Source organism: Palaemon carinicauda, chromosome 30, assembly GCF_036898095.1.
Source record: "Palaemon carinicauda isolate YSFRI2023 chromosome 30, ASM3689809v2, whole genome shotgun sequence".
NCBI lineage: Eukaryota > Metazoa > Arthropoda > Malacostraca > Decapoda > Palaemonidae > Palaemon > Palaemon carinicauda.
Genome location: NC_090754.1, coordinates 44965474 through 44988675, shown reverse-complemented (window position 1 = coordinate 44988675; position 23202 = coordinate 44965474). Strand labels below are relative to the sequence as shown.

Sequence of the window (23202 nt, the reverse complement as noted above, 5' to 3'; positions counted from 1 at the left end):
TGTCTTGGACGTGCGAGGTTGTTGGGGTGCTGGAGGTGGTTTATAGGGCTTCGATGTAAGAGCCCTATGTAGGAGAGAGTCCTGGTTGGACTTCCTCCACCTCTCAGCTGCCTGTTCCACATCTTTTGGCTCAAACAAGTTCCTCCCCTAGATGGAGGAATGCCTGAGTCTGCTGACCTCGGTGCTGGGGACCTTCGCGTGAAACCTTTCAGACACCACATCACGACGCTTCAAGATGGAATTAGCTCAAGTTCGTGACTTGGTGGGCTAGAAACTTGATGGTACGTGTGCCTGATAGAAGGAAGGTCTCCAAGGCCTTCCTAGTACTCTCCTTGGACAGGTCCTCGGATCGTAGCAGAATGCCGAGAGACCCCAGCCAGATATCCAGCCACGAAGTTGCCTGCATGGCACACTTCGCTACCTTCTCCTGACCGAGGATCTCCGAGGCCGAGAAAGACACTTGCCGGCTGGTGAGTCTCTCTAGAGGGACTCCCTTGGTAATCACTTCCACAGAGTGGTGTAATGGAAGAGCTAAACAAGACTCCTCCATGATCTCAAAGTACCTCCTCTGATGGACCCGAAGAGGCGGGAGGAGTTTGTTGCCGGCGCTGGAACGGCTGGAGGAGGCAAGCTCGGAGAGCTGGTCCTCAACCTTATCTCTGGCACTCTTGACCCCTTGGGACCAAGGCTCGCGGTCCTGCAGCCTCGCGTGTGGGATCGCGATGGCGGTCGCGGGCGATTGTTTGCGCAGGGGTGATGGCGAGGGTGCGCAGGCGAGCGATGGCGCACTGGCGAGTGATGGCGCGCAGGCGAGGGCACGCGTTGGCGCGTAGGCGAGGGAGTGCCTTGACGCGCAGGAGATGGATCGTGCAGGGGCGATATAGCGTGTGGGCGATTGGTGACGCATTCTGGAGAAAGCCTAGGGAGCACAGCAGGTTGAGCAAGCGTTCGCGCGCATGGAGGCGATTGCTCGCGAGCGTGTGGACGCGCAGGATCTTTCTGAGCCTGTGAGGGAGAAAGTGTTGGGCGCGCGAGCGCAGGGGAAACCTCCCTTGCGCGCGAGCGCGCACGAGGACGCATATCTACGATGGGCGAACGGGCGTGGCGCGCGTTGGTGACTGCGCGCGCTGGCGCGCAGGAGAACGTTGGCGAGCAGGAGGGGTCTGATGGCGCATCGGTGTCTGCTGACGCATAGGAGATCGCTGGCGAGCAGGGGAAGATGGTATCTTCCCTCCTGCGCCCACATCTGAAAATCATGGGCGCACTGGCGAACGTTGGCGCATAGGAGATCTAGGGCGCGCATGGCGCACATCAGGATACGGGCACGCTGGCGAGCAGGAGAACGCTGGAGGACGGGGGATCGACGGCCACAGGTGAGCGCTGGCCCGAAGTCTCAGGAACAAGTGCTCGCTGGTTCGTTGCTCTGGGTCAGCAACTATAGAGCGCTTGTGCGAAATAGCGCGCTGGGGCGCACGAGAACATTGGCGCATAGGTGATACCTGGCGCTTAAGGGACTTTGCTACAATCTGAGCAAGTCCCTTTTGCCCCGAAGGAACCGTGGCCTGCTTGATCGCAGGATGCATGGGCACCCACAGTGTGTGGGATCGCGTTGGTGGTCACGCTGGCGCTCGCGCAATGGAAATCCGCCTAAATCACGCTCGGGCGATTGCTCGCGCGCGGACGCGTGTAGGCGATGGCGAGGGCGAGCGGTGGCGCGTGGGCGATCGATGGCGCGCAGGTGAGGGCGCACATGGGCGAACGATGGCGCGCAGGTGAGGGCGCGCGTGGGCGAATGATGGCGAGCAGGTGAGGGCGCGCGTGGGCGAATGATGGCGAGCAGGTGCGGGCGCGCGTGGGCGAACGATGGCGCGCAGACGAGGGCGCGCGCGGGCGAACGATGGCGCACAGGTGAGAGCGCGCGTTCTGAAGATAACGGTGATTGTTCGCGCACGCGTGGGCGCACAGGATCATCATGAGCCCGTAAGGGAGAACACGTAGGGGCGCGCGCGCAGGGGAAATATCGCAAGAGGACGCACATCTTGACTGCAATAGGTGGGCGTGCAGGGCGCGCGATGGGGCGTAGGTGACAATGCTAGCGAGCGCCAACGAGCAGGGGAAGAGATTATCTTCCCTTTTGCGCCCAGATCCGAAGATCGTGGGCGCGCAGAACGTTGGCGCACAGGCGAGAGCTGGCGCGTCGGAGAATGCTGGCGCGTAGGCGAGTGCTGGCGCGCAGGCGATCGTAGGCGCGCATCAGAAAGAGGGCGCGCAGTGGCGCGCTGGCGGGCAGGAGAGCGCTGACGCGCAGGTGAGCGCTGACGCACAGGAGAGCGCTGACGCACAGGAGAGCGCTGGCGCACTCTAACTGGAACTGGAGCACACTTGCGCGTAGGAGACTGATGGCGCGCAGGGGATACCTGGCGCGTAAGGGATTTAGTCTCTAGGAGAGAAAGTCCCTTGTGCCCCGTAGGGACCGATGTCCGCCTGAAAACGAGATGCATGGGCGCCTACAGCGCATCAGCAGCCAGGAACGGCGACGGCAGGTCAGCAGGTCTAGCGGGAGGAGGGTCGGTGCGTCCTATGCAAGGACGACCTTCCTCCGAAGGAGATCGCGAACGATCTGCAGAGAGGTCCAGGGATGTAGCTGGCAGGGTCGGTGATCGACGACGAGGTTCCTCTGCGGCGGACTGCGGGGATAACGAGCCAAAGTGGCGCCTCCTTACGCCCTTGTGGAGCGAGGAAAGGCCTCTACGGCGAAGAGGAAGGCGAGCTTTGCGCTTTATACGCCCTCTGGGGGCCGTAGGATCAGCAAGCTAACCAGCAGTCCTCCGAAGAGGAGTCTCTGTCAGTGAACTCCCCCGAGGGAGAGAATCACCTGCAGGAGAGACCGTTGGACTTAGCTCCTCCCTCGAAGGATGTTCGGAGGGGGGAGCTAAGCCTTCAGCTACATCAGGAGCAGAGGTTTGACCTAACTCGTCAGAAGCCTCTGCCACAACAATGTCAACGATAGACAGATGATCGACCTCTGCTAAAGTCGACGAGTGTTTGACAGCTGCTCCCAACTTGATCATGTCAAACAGGGCTTCCTTGGAGGGCAAACCCTGAAGTCCTAAGGAACCCCAAAGCTGCAACAAATCATGGTTAGACACATTAACATCAGAATTAATATCCTCCCCCGGGGGAGGAGGAGCTGCTGCCTCGCTATGGGAGGCAACTCCCTCTCCCAAACCCCGAGATCGGTCAACAGAACTGAGGCCTACGCTACCACTCGACAGTTTCTCAGAAGAAACCAATCGAGTGGGAGCTTTGGAGGAGGTTTGGGGCACGGAAGAAGAAGCCTTGGGTTTTTCCCCCTTCAAAGAACTCTTCGAAGGAGAAATATCCCTTTTGGACTTCCGGCGCCAGGAAAACCTCTCCCACTGGGAGGTAGACCACTCCCCACACTCACCACATACGTTATCTCTATCACACCATTGACCCCTAGAAAAAGGACATAAGGTGTGAGGGTCCGTCTCGACCGGTAACATATAAGTCCCACAAGGGCGGTCAGGTAAACCGGGACACTTCCGCATCACAGAGGCCAACTTCACAAACACTCTGTAGAAAAGAAAAAGCAAACAAAAGATCAGTCAAAATGGCTGTCAGTAAGGCGAGGGTGACAGCGGACACGTCCGTTTAGCACCCGAGCCGATAGCAAAGTAAGCTCAGCACAGGTGTGTGTGAGGGGGGGGGTAGCAAACTACCGGCCCTACCCACCGCTAACTAGCGGTGGGGTAGTAAACCCTCATTAAAATTCTAATGGCTCGTCATTTCAGCTACGCCGAAAGTAATTACCCATACAGTATTAAATAGCGTGGTTTGTATTTCAGTTACGGAACAATTAAATTTTGACACAAAATATTTAAATGTCTTACAGCCCACTTCCGTTAGGTTAGACTGTAGTTACAGTACAGTGGTACCTCTACATACGAATGTCCCAACATACGAATTTTCCAACATACGAAGTAAAATTCGACCAAATTTCTGCCTCGACATCGGAAGTGTTGCTCCAATATACGAAGTAAACATTACGCCATTGAGCGTCGAGTGCTCAGTTCTCTGTTCTTGTGTGTATCGTGTGGTTGTCCTCTGTTTGATCTGTTATTAACAGTGCTTATTTTCTTCCTTTTCTCACATTTCCTTTTTGATTTTACCTATAATCATGGTGCCTAAGAAGCTAAGTTTCAGTACAGGAAGAAGGCAATTCTTTCATTAGAATTGAAGCAAGAAATTATAGAAAAACATGAGAGCAGTGTGCATGTGAGTGATACTGTATGGCTAAACAATATGGCCGGAATAGGCCTATGATCTCGAGGATCATCAAGCTGAAGCCAGCCATTAAAGCAAATAACCATCAAAGGGGATCACCATTATTACAAGATATCGTAGCAATACCCTGGAAGAGATAGAACGCCTTTTGTTGATAGGGATAAAGGACAAAGAGATTGTTGGCAACGATCATTTGTGAGAAGGGCCAGCGTTGTGAACAGAAAGAAAGAAAAAAGTGAAGCAAAGAAAACCAAGATGGCATTAACAAGCTCTTTTAAATAAGACTTCTCTCTTTTTCTGTTTCTCTCTAAACAAAGCATTAACATGTTCTTTAAATAAAATCTCTCTCTCTCTCTCTCTCTCTCTCTCTCTCTCTCTCTCTCTCTCTCTCTCTCTCTCGTTCTTCTTCGCTGTTATAGTGTTAGATACGTCTATTATTTTTTTTTTCCGAGAGAGAGAGAGAGAGAGATTAAACAAAAGTGTTTAGAGTACATGAAAAATTTTAAGTAATTTTTATTTTTCCTAACATACTTACCGAAGAATTACCTCTTTGGAGGGTCCTTGATCCTCTCTCAAATTCGACCAAGATTTCCCGCGCTACCCCCCTATCTCGCTCCCGATAGTTACTACCCCCGCCGCCAGGATAATTCCTTCGGCCCGGATTAGGGCAGGTCATTGCTTTTCCCGGGTCAGGACATCATTAAGTTCTCCGTTAAGGCCGACTTGGCAATGGAAGAATGGCACTCGGGGACGGAAGGGAGGGCCATTACTTCAGAGGTAATTCTTCGGTAAGTATGTTAGGAAAAATAAAAATTACTTAAAATTTTTCATTTGTTCCGACACGAATACTTTACCTCGAATTACCTCTTTGGAGACTTACACTTTAGGAGGCGGGAGAGCCATTCTGCCACTTGGTTAGGCACATGGTGCCCGGAGGGCTACGTAATGTGGGGGTACAGAGAGCGGATAGGGGTAGCGGTGGAAAACTTACGCTTATAATTTAAGTCTTACCTCTTGACATGTTCTCTACTGAATCTTCTCCTGAAGAAGTAGGGATGAGTATATTCACTTGTTGGGGACGTCTTCCAGCCTGCCACTACACAGCTTGGAGGGCGGCGATGACTGTCCCAATGGAGAATCCATCCAAAGACTTTCTTGAGTAGTCTTTGAGGTAGTGGGCCGTGAAGGTCGACTGGTGTGACCAAGTGCCGGCCTGCAGGATCTGGCCCACTGCCATATTTCTCTCAAAGGCCAAGGACGTGCTCAGGCCCCTGATGTGCCTGGTACCGCCTCCTTGTCTTCTTCATAAGCTCTAGTGATGACTTGTCTCAGCCAGAAGGAAATAGTGTTCTTGGACACTTGCTTCTTATTAACGCCTGGAGAGACGAAGAGGTTCTTGGCACCTGGACGGAGATGGGCCGTCCTTTCCAGGTACTTCCTGATCGTCCTGACCGGGCATAACTTCAGGTCGTCCGTATTCCCTGTCTTGGGAATGGCCGGAACAGAGAAACCTTCGAACCTCGGGTCCCAGACTGCTGGGTTCTGAGTTTTAGCTACAAAGGAGGGTACGAACTTGAAAGATACCTCCTTCCACCCTTTGGAGTGTGCCACGTCGTAGGAGAGACCGTGGATCTCACCTACCCTCTTAGCCGAAGCTAAGGCTAACATGAAGACTGTCTTGAGGGTGAGCTCTTTGTCCCCGATATCTCTGAGCGGTTCAAAGGGCGGAAGACACAACATTTTCAGGACCTTGGCCAGGTCCCATCTAGGCACTCTCCTGGCTTGGGGAGGACAGGATTGTTCGAAACTTCTAATCAGCATCCCTATGTGTCTTGATGTCCCTAAGTCGATGCCTTTCAGGAGAAAGACTTGGCCTAAGGCTGCTCGCACTCCTTTAATAGCTGGGATTGACATTCCTATTTTATCCCTAAGATACACTAGAAAATCAGCTATGTCAGGGACCGAGGCTTCGAGAGGTCTTATTTGTTTTGTCGCGCACCATTTCGTAAAGGCGGCCCACTTCGCCTGGTAGACTACGGTAGAGGATTTTCTTAGATATAGGGACATCCTCTTAGCTGTGGGGGAGGAGAACCCCTCCTTCCTCAGGAGTCGCTCGATAGTCTCCAGGCGTGAAGGCGAAGAGAGAGAGGGTTGTCGTGGAACCTGAGGAAGTGCGGTTGACTTAGTAGATCTGACCTGGGGGGCAGAGGCCATGGCAGATGGCTTGCCAGGCCTTTCAGATCCGCGAACCACTCTCTCTCCGGCCACCAGGGCGCTACCAAAGTCATCTTGAGGTTTTGGGCGGTTCTTACTCTGTTGAGCACTTGTCTTAGCAGCGTGAAGGGGGGAAAGGCATAAACGTCCAGGTTGTCCCACCTGTGCTGGAAGGCGTCTTCTAGGGCTGCTCCTTCGTCTGGTACCGGGGAGCAATAAACCGGTAACTTGGCGTTGAGCTTTGTTGCAAATAGGTCTATCACCGGGGAGCCCCATCGTTGAAGGATGAGTCTGGCTACCGCTGGTTGTAGGGACCATTCCGTCCCTACTATCTGACCTACCCTGCTGAGGCCGTCGGCTAGCACGTTCTTTTTCCCGGGGATGAACCTTGCTAGCAGTGTTACCTGGTGTTCGTCCGCCCAGTGCAAGATGTCTACAGTGAGGTCGCACAGTTCCTTCGACTTCATGCCCCCTTGTTTCTTGATGTAGGCTACCACCGTGGCGTTGTCGCACATTAGGGCCACGGTGTTTCCCTTCAATCGACTTGCAAAGTGCAGACATGCCTTTTGTACTGCTTTTAGCTCTAGGACGTTGATGTGGTGATGCTTTTCGGTCTCTGACCAGGTCCCGCTTGCTGTTTCCTCCCTCAGGTGGGCTCCCCACCCTAGGCTGGAGGCGTCCGTGAACAGGAGAAACTCGGGAGGACAGGACCCGAGGGGCATCCCCTTGAGGGAGTTCGACCGGCATCTCCACCATTTCAAGGCTGTTTCCGTGTGCGGAAGGACTGGGATCGATATTTTCTGAGATCCTGTCTGGGACCATAGAGCCTTGAGGTTCCATTGTACGGGTCTGAGTCGTAACTTCCCTTGGGGAACTAGCTTCTCTAATGAGACCAGATGGCCTATCAGCCTCTGCCAGTCTTTCGCTTTCCTGGGAAGCCCCGACAGGAACGGCTGAATGATCTTGACGAGGTTCTGTATCCTGTCCTCCGAGGGGAAGGCCTTCCCCTGCACGGTGTCCAACGTCATCCCCAAGTACCCCATTTTGTTGGACGGCGTTAGGTTCGATTTCTCCAGGTTGATGATGACTCCCAGACTCCTGCAGAAACGGAGGAGGTCCTTTCCTTGTTCTTCCAAGAGGGCCTTTGAACTGGAAAGGAGCAACCAGTCGTCCAGGTACCTGATGAGGCGGATACCTCGTTCGTGAGCCCATACTGAGACTGTCGCGAAGACCCTCGTGAACACCTGAGGGGCCGTCGACAGTCCGAAGCAGAGGGTCCGGAACTGCAGGATCTGGGAGCCCCATTTTACCCGGAGGAACTTCCGACTCGACGGGTGGACTGGAATTTGGAAGTACGCATCCTTGAGGTCGACCGTCATCATAAAATCTTTCTCCCTCAAGGACATCAGGACGGATTTTGGGGTGTCCATCTTGAAGTCCGTCTTCTTGACGAACTTGTTGAGGGCCGACAGGTCTATCACCGGTCTCCACCCCCCCGTTGCTTTCTCCACCAGGAACAGGCGGCTGTAGAAGCCTGGCCCTGGGAGAAGGACTTCTTCCATGGCTCCCTTTTCCAACATGGAGGAAACTTCTTTTTGTAGGGTAGCCCTTTTCAACGGGTCCCTGGGAGCTAACCATTCTGTTTGGGTGGCTGGGATCAGAGGGGGTGAGTCCGCTATGAAGGGGATCCTGTAGCCTTCTTTCAGGACGGACACCGTCCAAGCATCCGCCCCATTCGTTTTCCATGCTTGCCAATGGGGTCTGAGGCATCCCCCAACCCGAGGCTTGGGCGGGAGTTGGGGGCCTCTCCCTCTACCTTCTCCTAGAGGAGCGGCCCGATCTGCCCCTCTTCGAGGCGGAGTAACCCGACCTGAAGGAGTTGGCAGAAGTTGTAGTTCCCCTGCGGGAGGGCTGAGGAGACGATGACCAGGAAGAGGAGTGGGCGTCCCTCCTTGAAGAGCTGGGAACCGCTTGAGGGGTCACGGTCCTATCCGAGACTGCCCTCTTATACGGAGGTCTCCTGGAGGATGATTGCTTAGGGACGTTGACTTCTCTCCTCTTGGACACCTTCTCCATCAGTTCTTCCAATTCCTTCAAAGGAAACAGGGACTCTCCTCCTAGGGGTAGGGTGCGAATGGCTCGCGCCTGTCTGTCTGGGATCTTCCTTGCTACCCTGGAAAGCACTGTGTCCCTCTTCCGGAGGACCCAGTTGGCCGTCAGGGAGAGAGCCTGGTATGCCATAAATTTTAGCGCTTTCCCTCCGGAAGTGATAATGTCCGAAAGGAGACTCTGTTGTTCCGGGTCGTCGGGGTCTGTGGAGGCCTGTACATCCAGTAACGTGGAGGCCCCCCAGTCCAGCCATGAAGAGACATTAATCATGTCCCTCGACATCTCCTCCATCATGCCTGCTTCAGAAGCCGAGAAGGACACAGGGGCTGAGCTGGCCCTTTCGTCCGAGCCGCCTTGTCCTAGGACATCCACGGCTGAGTCCACTCTACAGGGACCCGGGCGACGTCCTTCTGGGATATAAATTTTGGCCTGTAGTTTCAGACCCTGGAGGAGTTTGGAGGAACTCTGGGACCTGGGGGCCTCCGCAGTGCTGGCCACCAAGTTATCTATGTACTCCTGGCCGAGTACTAGGTCTGGGGCGAGGGGCAGGGCCAGAGAGGACTTCGGCAGGACGTCCCGATGTGTGTACCTCAAGAGGCTCGACCTCCAGGTATTGACCTTCGGCACCTCGGGTTCAGGAATCCCATGAGTCCTCCTGATGCGGGCTACCACCCTTCTGTAGGCGGAGTCCTCCGACGGGGAAGCCTCGCCTCCGTCGACCGAGGTATCGGCTTGGCTGGGGGGAGCCGTGTTTGGGGGGTAGACTGGGGGAAACCCGACGCACCGGCCCACGAGGGCGGGGGGGAGACCGAGAACGCCACACTGTCCCATACCGGGTCATCCGAGGAAGCGTGCTCCCCTGCCGCGTGGCCCGATCCGCCCGAAACACTCGCGGCCCTTCTGTTTACTCCCGAGGGGCCAGCCCTTGGTTCCTCCGTCACAATGGGTTCACTTGGGAGGACACTATGGGTCACAATTACACTGGGGGCTTGCTGGCCACTCCTCTGCGAAGGAGACGGAGAGGCCGAGGCTTCGTCGGACCGATCACTGACCGACTGTAAGGAAGACACGCCATTCACTTTCTTTGGGGAACGCTTAGATGACTTCTTTTTCTTAGTACCAAAACGTACCCACTGAATTCCGTCCCAATTCACGCACTCGGGACATGTGTCCGAGGAGGAACAAACTTTACCCCTGCACGTGGAACAAAGAGAATGCGGGTCCACCTCTGGTTTAGAGAGGAAAGCCCCACACGACTTTCCTGCTCTAGGACCAGGACAAGGACGCACGTTCTCCATCGTTCGCACACGAGTTACAGAAAAACCTGGATAACACAAGGGAACGGACTGAGGACACTTTGCGAAAACGCACTATCGCAGAAAAAACACAAGTCCGTACACTGGGAACACGTGGGAACACAACGCGCTAACGGGTCGAAAGATTTAAAACGAGAGAGTGAGATGCTTCGGATCTCACGACCAAGAACTTAATGATGTCCTGACCCGGGAAAAGCAGTGACCTGCCCTAATCCGGGCCGAAGGAATTATCCTGGCGGCAGGGGTAGTAACTATCGGGAGCGAGATAGGGGGGGTAGCGCGGGAAATCTTGGTCGAATTTGAGAGAGGATCAAGGACCCTCCAAAGAGGTAATTCGAGGTAAAGTATTCGTGTCGGAACAAATATGATTTTTAACAGCGTCAACGAGTTGAAAAACAATCAATTGTAACTAAGAAAGTAATAACAGCTAATCTGAATTCCTTTATTAACTAAAACAAATATTGATACAAACACACTAGTGTGCGTATACACAAACACACACACACAGGTGCAAGAATTGCTACGCAGTAAGAGAGACGGTCGGGGAGGAGGTAGAGATGGTGACTGCGATAACATACCGTAACTCGTCATTGAAAGTGATGAAAATAAAAAATCAAAAGAAAAAAAATGTAAAAAATATGAAATATAAAAATAAGAAAAAAATAAATAAGCTAAGTTAGATTAAAATTTCCGTAGTGTAAGTTACGGTATGTTATCGCAGTCACCATCTCTACCTCCTCGCCGATCATGTCTCCTCGTGCGTGTGTGTGTTTGCGCATACGCACACGAGTGTGTTTGTATCAATTATTTGTTTTAGTTAATAAAGGAATTCAGATTCGCTGATATTGTTTTTTTTAGTTACATTTAACTGTCTTTCAACTCGTTAACGCTGTTAAAAATCATATGTACACAACACATTTTTGTTTAATCTCTCTCTCTCTCTCTCAGAAAAAATTAATAGACGTCTCTAACACTAGAGAGAGAGAGAGAGAGAGAGAGAGAGAGAGAGAGAGAGAGAGAGAGAGAGAGAGAGAGAGAGAGAGAGTGAGAGAGTGAGAGTATTTATCTAAAGAACATGTTAACACCATGTCTACCTTCTCGCCGATCGTCCGTCTCCTCTTGGCGTAGCAAATCCTACACCTGCGTTGGCCTGTCTCTAAGGTAAAGTGGCAATAAAACACATTTTTTATTTATTATTTATTTATAATTATCTTGTTTACATGCTTCTTTCATATTATGCAGTTATGTTATTGTTGTGTAATTATGTGTAGCCATTTATTAAGGATTTATTATGGGTTTTTAGGCTGAGGAACGAATTAAATGAATTACCATGTATTCTTATGGGAAAATTCGTTTCTACATCCGAAGTCGTTTGTGGAAAGAATTAAATTCGTATGTAGAGGTACCACTGTACTGACAACTATACTGTAGACTATGCAGATTAAAAATTTTGGTTTTAAAGAGTTATTTGATTTAATCATTTCCTCCAAGATCATAATTACCTCCGCCAGCGAAGTTGGGAGGAGGTTATGTTTTTGCCCCTGTTTATGTGTGTGATTTGTATGTGTTTGTTTGTGAAAAGTTTCCTGGCACAATTTTAATCGTAGAGTAATGAAACTTGCAGGGATTAACTTATGTAAAAAGCTGAAAATTATTAAATTTTGGATGGTCAAGGTCACGGTCAAGCAATATGTCCAATTCACGGAACCAGCCATAAGTTTGGACATCATTGTCACAAAGACTTCGAACTTGATTCATATTTCAGTGTATGAAAATCCACGCCAATCAGGCCTAATATATGTTAAGGTCAAAGGTCAAAGTCAAGCAAAAGGCCGGAAAATAAGCTGCCATGGCGGAGGTCTGCGCTCTAATGAGTGGCCCTCTAGTTAATATTGTAATATACTGTACTGTACTATAATTATACCAAACTCTGTGCTAGCTACGCTGAAGTTGCGCTAATAGGTTTCAAATAGTAAATGTACTTCATTAGTAATACTGTATTTCTTCACCATTTAAAATGCTTAGAATTTAAAATTCAGGACTAAGATTGAATGGATTCCAGTCTATATCTAAAACTAGCAGCCAATAACCAGTACCTGGTGTGTATTATGATGTTTTGAATGTTTCTAATGACAGGAACTGGCTAAAATCAATAGTTTTTTGAGTTTTGGTGGGTTGACTACTCTAACTATAAAAATCTAATGACTTCAGCTGGTTATAGTTAACACCATTAAATGAACCATACAGTAACTAGTCTTATCTTATAATATCTATGTCAAAATATGTTTTTCATCCAGATATCAAAAACAAAAATGCTCAAAACACCAGAGCCTTTGTAGGAAAAAATGCCTTACGAACCTACTGAAAATAGGATTTTTCCACACCATTTTCTGGGATGTCATTCATAGCTGTTGTAACAAACAATTCCTCATTTTCAACACTATTTAATCCCCATGTTCCTTTGTTCTTGCAAGCAGGACCTGTTGCAATATGTGCGTTAGTTGCTTGGGCATTTATTTTGGCATTTTTCAAATGTTAGACTTGGCTTCCATTTCTCATTATCAGACTAAATATATCCCACACAATGTTTTTATCCTAATCTATCATTATTCATGTGATAACTGAAAATGAGGTCTAATTACACTGTGTACCCTGATATTATGATTGTAAAAAGCTGGAACTTGGATACTGTTCAAACAAGAAACTTGCAACAGAAGTACTAACTATCAGAATTTTTACTATCTGTGTGCAGTTGCTTCTCATGACTGGTGTAAAAATGAAAATGATCGAGGCAAAAATTTTTAAAATCTGTACCTATATTAATAGTGGCTGCCAAGTATTAGGATATAGGGTTCAAAATAGTGCATTAGAAAAGACCTATTTGAAGCTACAACTTGCCCCTACGTTAAGCGTGTGTTCACAACTTTAAGTTTGCATTATTGATAATTAACACAGCAATACTAACCCACGGGGATAACGTGGATAGCAAAACATGTTCCGTTTGCCCGAACATAGGAGTAAGGAGATAATGGTTAATAGCAGAATAAAAACCAATAAATCATTAGGTTTATTGAGCAAGGAGGTATTTGTATAACGATGACCACTGCTAAGGACGACTCCATAGAAAATGGGATGGAAAATCCCGGTTTCCATGCATCCAGAAGTACTGGTAAACAAAAGTTCCAGTGATTTGACGGTTTCATTACTATTACTCGAATTTTTTAGAGTAACTTTTTTATTACAATAACTAGTTTTGTATAATGATGACTGGAAGAAACAAAAAATTTACAAAGAGGTAATTGACCAACCAGAAATCAAAACCTATGGAGCATGCAAAAAATCATTATCAATAAGGCTTGAAACACCACAACATACATTATAAATTAGTCTTTTTCTACAAACTGTTTATTACAATCTTCTATAATTTTACCTCATTAGATTAAGAGTTAAGAGTTACAATGTTTTTACTATTAAAAAACTTTCAAATAAAAATCCAACGTTCGCAACAAAATCAGGGGTGTATGTATTATTGCAGCCACCTGTATGTATGATGAGGGCTGACTAAGAATACAGCCGTGTAAGGGGGGTCGCAGGCCATTAGGTAAGTAGTTAAGGACACAGCTTGTAGGTTAGGTTAGAGGGGGAAGTTTAGGTTAGTTGGTATCCATATTTTATGCTCTCTGGAAGAACTAGCCGCTGATATACAAAAGCTCCCGAAAACGTTCAAATCACCACAACATGCATTATAAATGTCTTTATTACAATGTGGGGTGTATGTATGATAAGACCACCTGTATGTATTATTATGGCTAAATTAGAATACGGCAGTGTAAGGGGGGGCGTTATCCCCCCGTTAGGTATGTAGGTAAGGACACGGCTTGTAGGTTGGGTTAGGGGGGAAAATTTAGGATAGTTGATGTCCATTTGTAATGAGTGTGTGAGGAACTGGCCGCTGATATACAAAGGATCCTTGCAATGTTCTATAATTTTACCTCATTACATTTAGTGTTCCAATGTTCTAATACTATACTATTATAAAACTCAGATTTTAAACCCAATGTTGACAACAAAATTATTCATATCAAGTCTTTAAATAATTCATATATTTCCATTCCTTTGTCTACCATTCCCTAGTCTTGGGTTGCTGTGGCCTGATTGGTAACGTCTCTGCCTGGTGTTTGCCAGTCGGGTTATCGAGTCCCGCTCAGACTCGTTAGTGCCATTAGTGTCTGCAACCTTACCATCCCTGTGAACCTTAGTTGGGGGGTTTGGGGGGAGTCTATAGATCTATCTGCTGAGTCATCAACAGCCACTGCCTAGGCCCCAACCCCTGGTCCTAGCTTGGGTGGAGAGGAGGCTTGGGCGCTGATCATATAATATATGGTCAGTCTCTAGGGCATTGACCTGAATGGTAGGGCAATGTCACTGTCCCTGGCCTCTACCATTCATGAGCGACCTTTAAACCTTTAGAGGCACTCATTAAATACATAAGACTGGAGGATATTAGGGTGTAGGCTACACTCAACAGCCTACATATCTTGAGAGGCAGCTAAGTAGTCTCTACATTTACTTCCAATCTCAAGAACTATAAAAGTTCTAAAGTTGAAATGGAATCCCTAATGGAAAGGACTTCTCAGAAGAAAAATATTCGGTAGTAATTTCAAAGAAAGAAAGGATACGCCCTATCGAAAAAACGAAACATTCGAGATTCAGGTAGATATTAGTCCCGTGTTTGAATATAAGTTATTTAAGAATGATAGTTTGTAATTTCAATCAAAATAAAACTCAAAGATTCAAACGTTTTCAAGCTGGGAAAGTAAACATAAAAATCCACGGGTCAATTCTCAAACTCTTAGAAGCCTCAAAAATGGCTGTTCTTCCACGTAGATTTGGCTCCAAGCATCTATTTTCTCTTGAGATAACAAACTAAATTATCGAAATAACGCATTAACAACGAAGTTTATACTCCATCCTTACAATATTCAATCGACCCCAAAACTGCCAAAACAAATACAGTAAAAATCGTCGAGAAAACTTTACCTCAACAGATGTACCAACACATATAAACAAAGCACTAAAGATGGCCGTGAAGTACGCGTAGAGTGTTGGTTGTTGCTCATTAAACTAGTGCTTTATTATTGTTGTAAAAATTAGTATTTTCCAGCTTAATAAACAACATTCAACACAAGAGGGATAGAAAAGATACCAAAAATCTCCCCAAAATAACAAAAGGTTTCGGAAGTTTGAAAATCTTTGAATAGTGATTCCGTTCAATCTGTGAAACAAACTTTGGACCAATCTCCGAGTACGGCTTGATACTTAACGTCACTCTCCTCTGTGCCCAATAAAACCGCGTAAACTAACGTTTGAATGTCAAACTGGATAAATTCAATTAAAAATAATATCTGAGTTTCAATTAGTACTCAACTACCTTCTCACCTCTAAAATATAACAGTTAGTATCATTCATTTAATATAAATCTTAATATTTACATGTACGGCGCATCAAATCGTACAGCTTCAGCCATCCTAGTAGACGTTGGAATCATATCAATTGGTTAATAACGTTGAAAATGGAAATTTGAATGTGCAACAACATTAACATGTCTTGGTTCTAGTTTTAAGGGATGAAATTAATAATATATCTTATATTAATGTGGACTTCAAATGTTCAAACTTGCAGCGAATGTTTCCATGTCGAAGAGCTGATATATCTCTATTATAGTTTATGTATGAAAGTTCTATTTTAATGTTGTTACTGATATCAAAATATGTTATTTTAATTGCTCATTACTTCGCTTGTAGTTTATTTATTGTTTTCAACAATGGGCTATTTTTACCTGTTGGAGCCCTTGGGCTTATAACACTCGGCTTTTCCAACTACAGTAGGTTGTAGCTTAGCTAATAATAATAATAATAATAATAAGAGAGATACACGATTTCTCCAATGCACAAATTCATAACTTTTGATTACCTTTACACTTAGTGCTAAGAAGTAGGCTATCAAGGAAAATAAATGATGCTATCAACATTCCTTGTGATCATGCCAACCAACCAACGTTCGTTAGGCTGTATGTGTTGAAAGCCTTATAATTATATTGAAAGTTAGAATAGAGTTTAAGATATGTACAATAACCCATCAAGTTATCAGAATCGGCCGCCTAAATAGTCTACGGACATTTCTGCACGTTATGCAGCAACGAATCGTGTAGACACGAGAATAGTTACAGATGGTTTAAAATTATTGGAGGAAAGGGGTATGTCTGGTGTAGGTTCAAGAGCTTTCAAACATGCGGCTCCAAGACTTGGTAATATGATTTCATCATCCCACTGGATATCTTAAGATATTAAGGCGAGAAGAAGATACTGAAAAGGAAATATGGTGACAAGCCTCAGCTTACTTGAATATTTAACTGTGGAAGCCCACCTTTCTTTTCCTCTCCAATAGTTCCCTCATCCAAAAGATGTCTTTTACTGATCTTTTCAAATGTCTGTAAGATACCCTAATTTGTATATGCTCCATAGATGAAATTCCCGCGTATACAACGCACACACATCTGTCACTAAATTATTGTAGACCTTGAATTTTCATATTTTGATATTACACTTCTACAAATAATTTTCTTATTAGTTTTTTTTTCTTTTTTTTTTAAGTAAACCAACCTTTTTCTCAGACACCTACCTTCTCTTCACGAGTCCTTACATTCCACCTATATACCAACTTCCCGAGATCCTGTTGTCTGCAGATTTCAGTGTAAAACTCAAAGAATTTTTCCATTTTTTTTTTTTACAATCTCGGCAGACTTGAAGGGAGTTTATAACACCGTATATAATTTCTAAAGGAATTGTCAAATTTAAATCGAGGTTTCGTGAACAACATTGAAATTTGACAACTTTTCAAATTGATTCTTCATTATTTTCATATATGGACAGTGCTATACAAACCAAAGGATTATCAAGATCTTTCTAGGATATTTATTATATATACATATCTACAATGCTTCTCCATTTCTAATGAAACTTTATCTTACCGATATTCTGCAATTGGTTTCCATATAAATAGAGCATCTATTTAAGCCAAGGAACTTAAGGATGAGTTTCTATAGGTTATTCTTGATGGCATAGAAAAACACGTTTCCAAGTTCAGTCTTGACAAGGACAACAGGAGCCATAAATAACATCCAACTAGCAGTAGTAATAAATAATTTATCACAATAAGTAAGACATTATTCGTGGTTTTAGGGCTGATTATAAGGAAATATTTGTTGTTCCCAAAACTACCACAATCCTTTGCACATGTTTTTACACACTTCTTCCTTTGCAAAAACTGTCTTCTAAACCTTGACTCTCACTTGCTGACTTTGTTGACGTAGACAGAATGGCCGGTATTACTTGCGTCCAAAAGTTTCGCCCCTGAAACGAAATTGATATCATTAGTCATTTTAGGTTCCGTGCTTATTCCATTGTACCTTAAATATAGTGTTCTCTTATAATCAAATTTTTCCTATTGTGACGAGTTGCATTTTAGACCCTGACTTAAAGAAATGTTGGCTGACTCTTACAACAGAAGCATTTGGTTCGCTAACATTTTTTTTTTTTTTTTTTTACTTTTTTTTTTTACTAATTCCCAAAATCTGGGGAAATTTAACTGGGCTCCATAAGGCACTAGAAGAGTTGAAAGACCCAGGTCTACGTGGCTGAGGACTATGGAGCGTGAAATGGGAGGTGATGAGTGGAAAAGTAAAGAATTAAGCTCAGGAAAGTGACGACTGGCGTCAACAGGCGTAGGAGGAGATGATGATGATGATAATAATACTATTGCAATTTTTAATTTCTATGACAAATGCACAAGTCTTCATATTTTGTAAGCCTTTAATTGCCAAAGGAGCCGTGAAGGGGAATTCCCCAGAACCTCATTTCAGTTGCCAACGTCGAAAAGTTCTAACATAAAAGATTCTCTTTTAAGGTTCTTCCCACGAGACGAAAAAGTATCAACGCTCTCCAATTATAAAGCAAAGCATTCTTCTTATTATCATCATTATTATAAATAGCTAGGCTACAACCCTAGTCGTAAAACACATGATCTTATAAGCCCAAAGGCTCCAACAGGGAAAATAGCCCAGTGAGGAAAGAAAATAAGGAAATATATAAAAAGATATGCTTGAGTATACCCTCAAGCAAGAGAATTCTTCGTTATGAATATGTCAGATGGGTCTGCCCAGTTTACTGTTCGTTATCTATCGTATTTAACAGACTTGCCCTGGCTATGCAGATCAGGATAGCAGAGATAACCTTCAACTCAAGTACAGATCTACTTGAGTGAAAATTACTGTTTGCTAATTTTTGAGAACCAAAAGAAATCTATTTTGACTTTAACGCAGAACTATTTCTGAATATTGGTAAAAAGTTAATATCATTTCTTATGTCTGCAGAGTATAATACAGTTAAGGGTTTTTAACATTGGTCTTTGCTTATATCAATAAAAAGAGCAATCATAGTTCACCTCCTGATTGTAAAACTTCTGGACCATGACAGGATTGGGAGATATGTCGTAGTAAAAAAGAGGCAATCCTGGTTTAACTGGTTCCCAGACAGGAATGTCTGTCAGAGACGGTAAGTCCGTCTGTGGTTTCCTGAAACAGAAAATACTTTGGATGAAAATCAATATGAAGAAAGTTCCACAAAACTTTTCTTTTGATGGGCCAAAGATCTCGTTACTATAATTCATTGTGTATTTGTCTTTTATCAGTTCAGTTGATAGTTTGATTATTAAAAAATACCACTCATGAAATTTCTAAATATTCCTGGATTAAATGCTCTAAATATTCCCAGTTGTTTTTATGAAATTTGGTAAGTTACATGTAACTATATTTTCATTATATTCGACGTTTATCACTCTACTCTGGATCATTACTAAGTTTAATTAAAATTCTAGTAAACATATTTACACCTTCCTAGAACAATTCCATAAAAATAAAGTAATTTATTTCACAAATAGTACTATTTTAATTATATTTTCTATAAACCTTCTATGATATTAATCAGATGAAAAGTTTAGTACATTCAAAGGCAAGATTATGTACCTTAACTGTTTGACCATCGTTATCTTAATGAACAACGTAGACTCTTTTTTTATGTGCTGCGATATATGAAGTTACTATGATATCAATCAGATGAAAAGCCTCAACCTACATAATGTTAGAATGGAACCGTCTGTCTTTGACCATTCCTCACCCACCCTGTCATGATGAAGTTTGCCACAAGAGAAGTGAGGATATCCGAGACGTGTTGGTCCCTCTCAGATTCGAACCGAGGGGCAATGGTCAGGGAGAAGATGTAGACTAGGTCATCCCCGTGAGATATTCCCTCCTCCAGCATCCTGGAGGTGTAACCCATCTTCCACATCATCTCGTAAGGTTGCCTCGCCCATACTGGGCTCTCTGGATCCCTGTGAGTCATTATATACCTGTTCCCAAAAGGAGTGTTATCATCCTTATTAATGTCATCATTCAAAATACTTATAACATTACTAATGGTTTAGATTATGATGATGATGATCCTTTTGATATACTGTAATATATCATTTTCGATTATAATCATTCCTCAATTTCATGGGTTTATCTTATGACAAAAAACTCATTTGTTTTTTATGGCCAAATACTGTTGTCTAGAAAGATGACATCTATTTTGTTTACGGTCTTTGTGTCTACTAATCTAATGAAAAGACCAATTTCAAATAGACTTTTGAAAACATTCAGTGAAAGTATAGGTTTGCCGTTTTTCTTCATGAGAAGTTAATTTACCCACAGTACAGTAATTCACTAAAGTGTTGACATCTCTTCTATCTTCAGACATACTCCTACAATAGTCATGCCATAATCCATAAAATTAATCTACACGAATGTACTAAAACTATAGTCAATTTCTTTTAGCGATGCAGATTTGCACTGACTCACAGCGGTGCCTTTCTAGCTCGGAAAAGTTTCCTGATCGCTGATTGGTTGGACGAGACAATTCTAACCAATCAGCGATCAGGAAACTTTTCCGAGCTAGAAAGGCACCGCTGCGAGTCTGTGTAAATCTGCCTCGATAAAAGAAATGGACTATAGTGTTAATACACAGCCTACTTACGCATATACAGGTGATCCCGAAGTTGCAAGGTGATTTGCCATGTCGTCAATACATACGTGGAAATAAGTGTCGGTCGCACCCTGAGAGAGCAAAAGAGCCTTGTTGACATCTTAGAAAATATTTTGCACGGCTCTGCAATATTCTAGATTATAAGCAAGACCAAAAATCCTCTTCATTAATATATATATATATATATATATATATATATATATATATATATATGCCATATATATATATATATATATATATATATATATATACATATATGCCATATATATATATATGCCATATATATAATATAATATATATACATATATATATATATATATATATATATATATATATATATATATATATATATATATATAGATAGATAGATAGATAGATAGATAGGTAGATAGATAGATGTATTCATATAAATATATATATATATAGATATATATATATATATATATATACTGTATATATATATACAGTATATATATATACACACACACACACACACACACACACACATATATATATATATATATATATATATATACATATACACAGTATATATTTACACACACACACACACACACATATATATATATATATATATATATATATATATATATATATATATATATATATACAGTATATATTTACACACACACATATACATACTGTATATATATATATATATATATATATATATATATATATATATAATATATATATACTGTATATATATATATATATATATATATATATATATATATATATATATATATATATATATATATATATATATATATATATTGAATAAACATAATAAGCATGCACTTTAATATTGTAACCACGGTCTAGCTATATACCTAGACCGTGGCCGCAACTTCATCGAGCTAACTGTGATCCAAATAGAATTCACAACAGTAGTGAACGCAGGATTCAGTATGAACAACAAGACCTACATTAGTAAATCCTTCCACCAGCAAGTCCTTTGAAGTCCTTGCATGACTCGAGTAATAGAAGTTCTGTGCCACGGTATTCATCGCCATGAACGTTTCGGGATCATTCCACAAGGTAAAGGTTACCGGGGCGACGGCGTCATAGAGGGCGCTGGCATTAGTTTTATCAGCGTGCAGCATCACCGAATCTTCGAAATACGGAAAGAGAAGAGGTAAAGGCGAGGAAAATGGCAATTATTATTATTATTATTATTATTATTATTATTATTATTATTATTATTAGCTGAGCTACAACCCTAGTTGGAAAAGCTTATTATTATTATTATTATTATTATTATTATTATTATTATTATTATTAGCTGAGCTACAACCCTAGTTGGAAAAACTTATTATTATTATTATTATTATTATTATTATTATTATTATTATTAGCTGAGCTACAACCCTAGTTGGAAAAGCAAGATGCTATAAGCCCAAGGGCTCCAACAGGGAAAAATAGCCCAATGAGGAAAGGAAATAAGGGAATAATTAAACGATATAAGAAGTAATGAAAATGTTCGTTCCAGATGTCCTCCTTGAGCTTAGATAACAGGGTACTTTTTGTTATTTTCCATATAGATAATTTTTTTATTCTTATCACCAGCCACCTGATAAGTTACTACCGATAGAGAGTTATTAGGTCTCTTTACTGTATTACATTTGATCCCTCTCGGGTTACGGCTCACTTTTCCTTTGTCTACACATACACCAAATATTCTCGCCTATTCTTTACATATTCTCTTCTTTTTACCATACTTCATATAACATTGTTCCGTGGCTACTTTCCTATTGGTAAGGGAGACTCTTTAGCTATGGTAAGCAGCTCTTCTAGGAGGGCACGCCAAGATCAAACCATCATTCTCTAGTCTTGGGTAGTGCCATAGCCTCTATATCATAGTTTTGCACTGTCTTGGGTTAGTCTCTTGCCTGAAGGTATACTCAGGCACACTATTCTACTTGTTTCCTAATTTCCATTCCTCACTGGGCTATGTTTCCTGTGGGAGCCCTTGGGCTTACAGCATCCTGTTTTTCCATCTTAGCTAATAATAATACTAATAATAATAATAATAATAATAATAATAATAATAATAAGTCTTTATAAATAGCCATACTAAACCTGTGGTAATTTTATTTTTCAAGATATTCGATGATGGTGTGATTAAAAAACCATTATCTTTAATAAGACAAAAAAAGTGTGTAATCTTTCAGAAAAGATATGATTATATAAAGAAAATAGAGAAAACAATGAAGGACTCACTGAGAGCGAACATTAGAGCCTCATTAGGCACTTTGCCCATGATTGATGGAACTGAATGTATGGTGAGTTCATCCAAGGGAGCCGGCAGAAACGGATGTGGTCTCAGACCACCGTCTACTATTGGCGCAAACCATCCCGGATAAAATTCCAGTTTCTGCAAAAGCAAATAAGTAAATTTCTGTCTGAAAAGTCATTGGGATCAAAATATCTATTTTCAACGTTTTTTAGCCTCTTTCAAATAAGGTGCTATTAAATATTAACAATGGAAAAAATCAGGTGTTAAGCAAACTTATATCTCTATCTTAGCTGCAATGAACATAAATGCAGTTAATCACACTAGTATATTAATTATATCAAGATCTTGTTAATATTAATATATGGTTGCAACCCTTCAAATGTGTGACCAGGCACGAGTCTAAACATGAAATAAGAATTAGTATCAATCTTTCTTCAAACAAAGTATATGTAACACTTAAAAGATTTTTGCTTAGATCAGTTCCAGAAAATCTTCAAAGGAATCGGTTTCAACAATTTTGGAATATGACACTGTAGGAGTTACTTATATTATTTTCGCTGAAAACCAGGAGTAAGACTCACAGGTGCCGGTTTAGTATGTGGGCTACCTTTTTTTATTCTGGTTTAGTATGTAGCCTACCTTTTTTATTCTGCTTTAATATGTGGCCTACCTTTTTTATTCTGCTTTAGTATGTGGCCTACCTTTTTTATTCTGCTTTAGTATGTGGCCTACCTTTTTTTATTCTGCTTTAGTATGTGGCCTACCTTTTTTTATTCTACTTTAGTATGTGGCCTACCTTTTTATTCTGCTTTAGTATGTGGCCTACCTTTTTTATTCTGCTTTAGTATGTGGCCTACCT

The 23202-nt window shown here is 43.2% G+C and overlaps 2 protein-coding genes across 3 annotated transcripts in view; both read right to left on the bottom strand.

The window, feature by feature from the left end:
• LOC137623069 (zinc finger protein 470-like) overlaps positions 1-15130 on the bottom strand; it is a 31995-nt gene extending 16865 nt beyond the window's left edge. Inside the window, exon 1 of the mRNA XM_068353711.1 lies at positions 14988-15130. Within this exon, the coding sequence (XP_068209812.1) occupies positions 14988-15067 (80 nt within the window). The 5' untranslated portion in view covers positions 15068-15130. The remainder of the gene's footprint in view (positions 1-14987) is intronic.
• A 1773-nt stretch (positions 15131-16903) lies between these two features.
• Positions 16904-23202, bottom strand: part of LOC137623068 (carboxylic ester hydrolase-like) — a 15483-nt gene continuing 9184 nt past the window's right edge. The window contains exons 8-13 of one of the 2 annotated variants that reach the window (XM_068353709.1): positions 22328-22481; positions 21034-21218; positions 20078-20157; positions 19185-19412; positions 18450-18579; positions 16904-17359 (exon numbers count right to left, since the gene is read on the bottom strand). In XM_068353709.1, coding sequence (XP_068209810.1) covers positions 17249-17359; positions 18450-18579; positions 19185-19412; positions 20078-20157; positions 21034-21218; positions 22328-22481 — 888 coding nt within the window. In that variant the 3' untranslated portion in view covers positions 16904-17248. The remainder of the gene's footprint in view (positions 17360-18449; positions 18580-19184; positions 19413-20077; positions 20158-21033; positions 21219-22327; positions 22482-23202) is intronic. The other variant, XM_068353710.1, reaches the window with a different exon arrangement.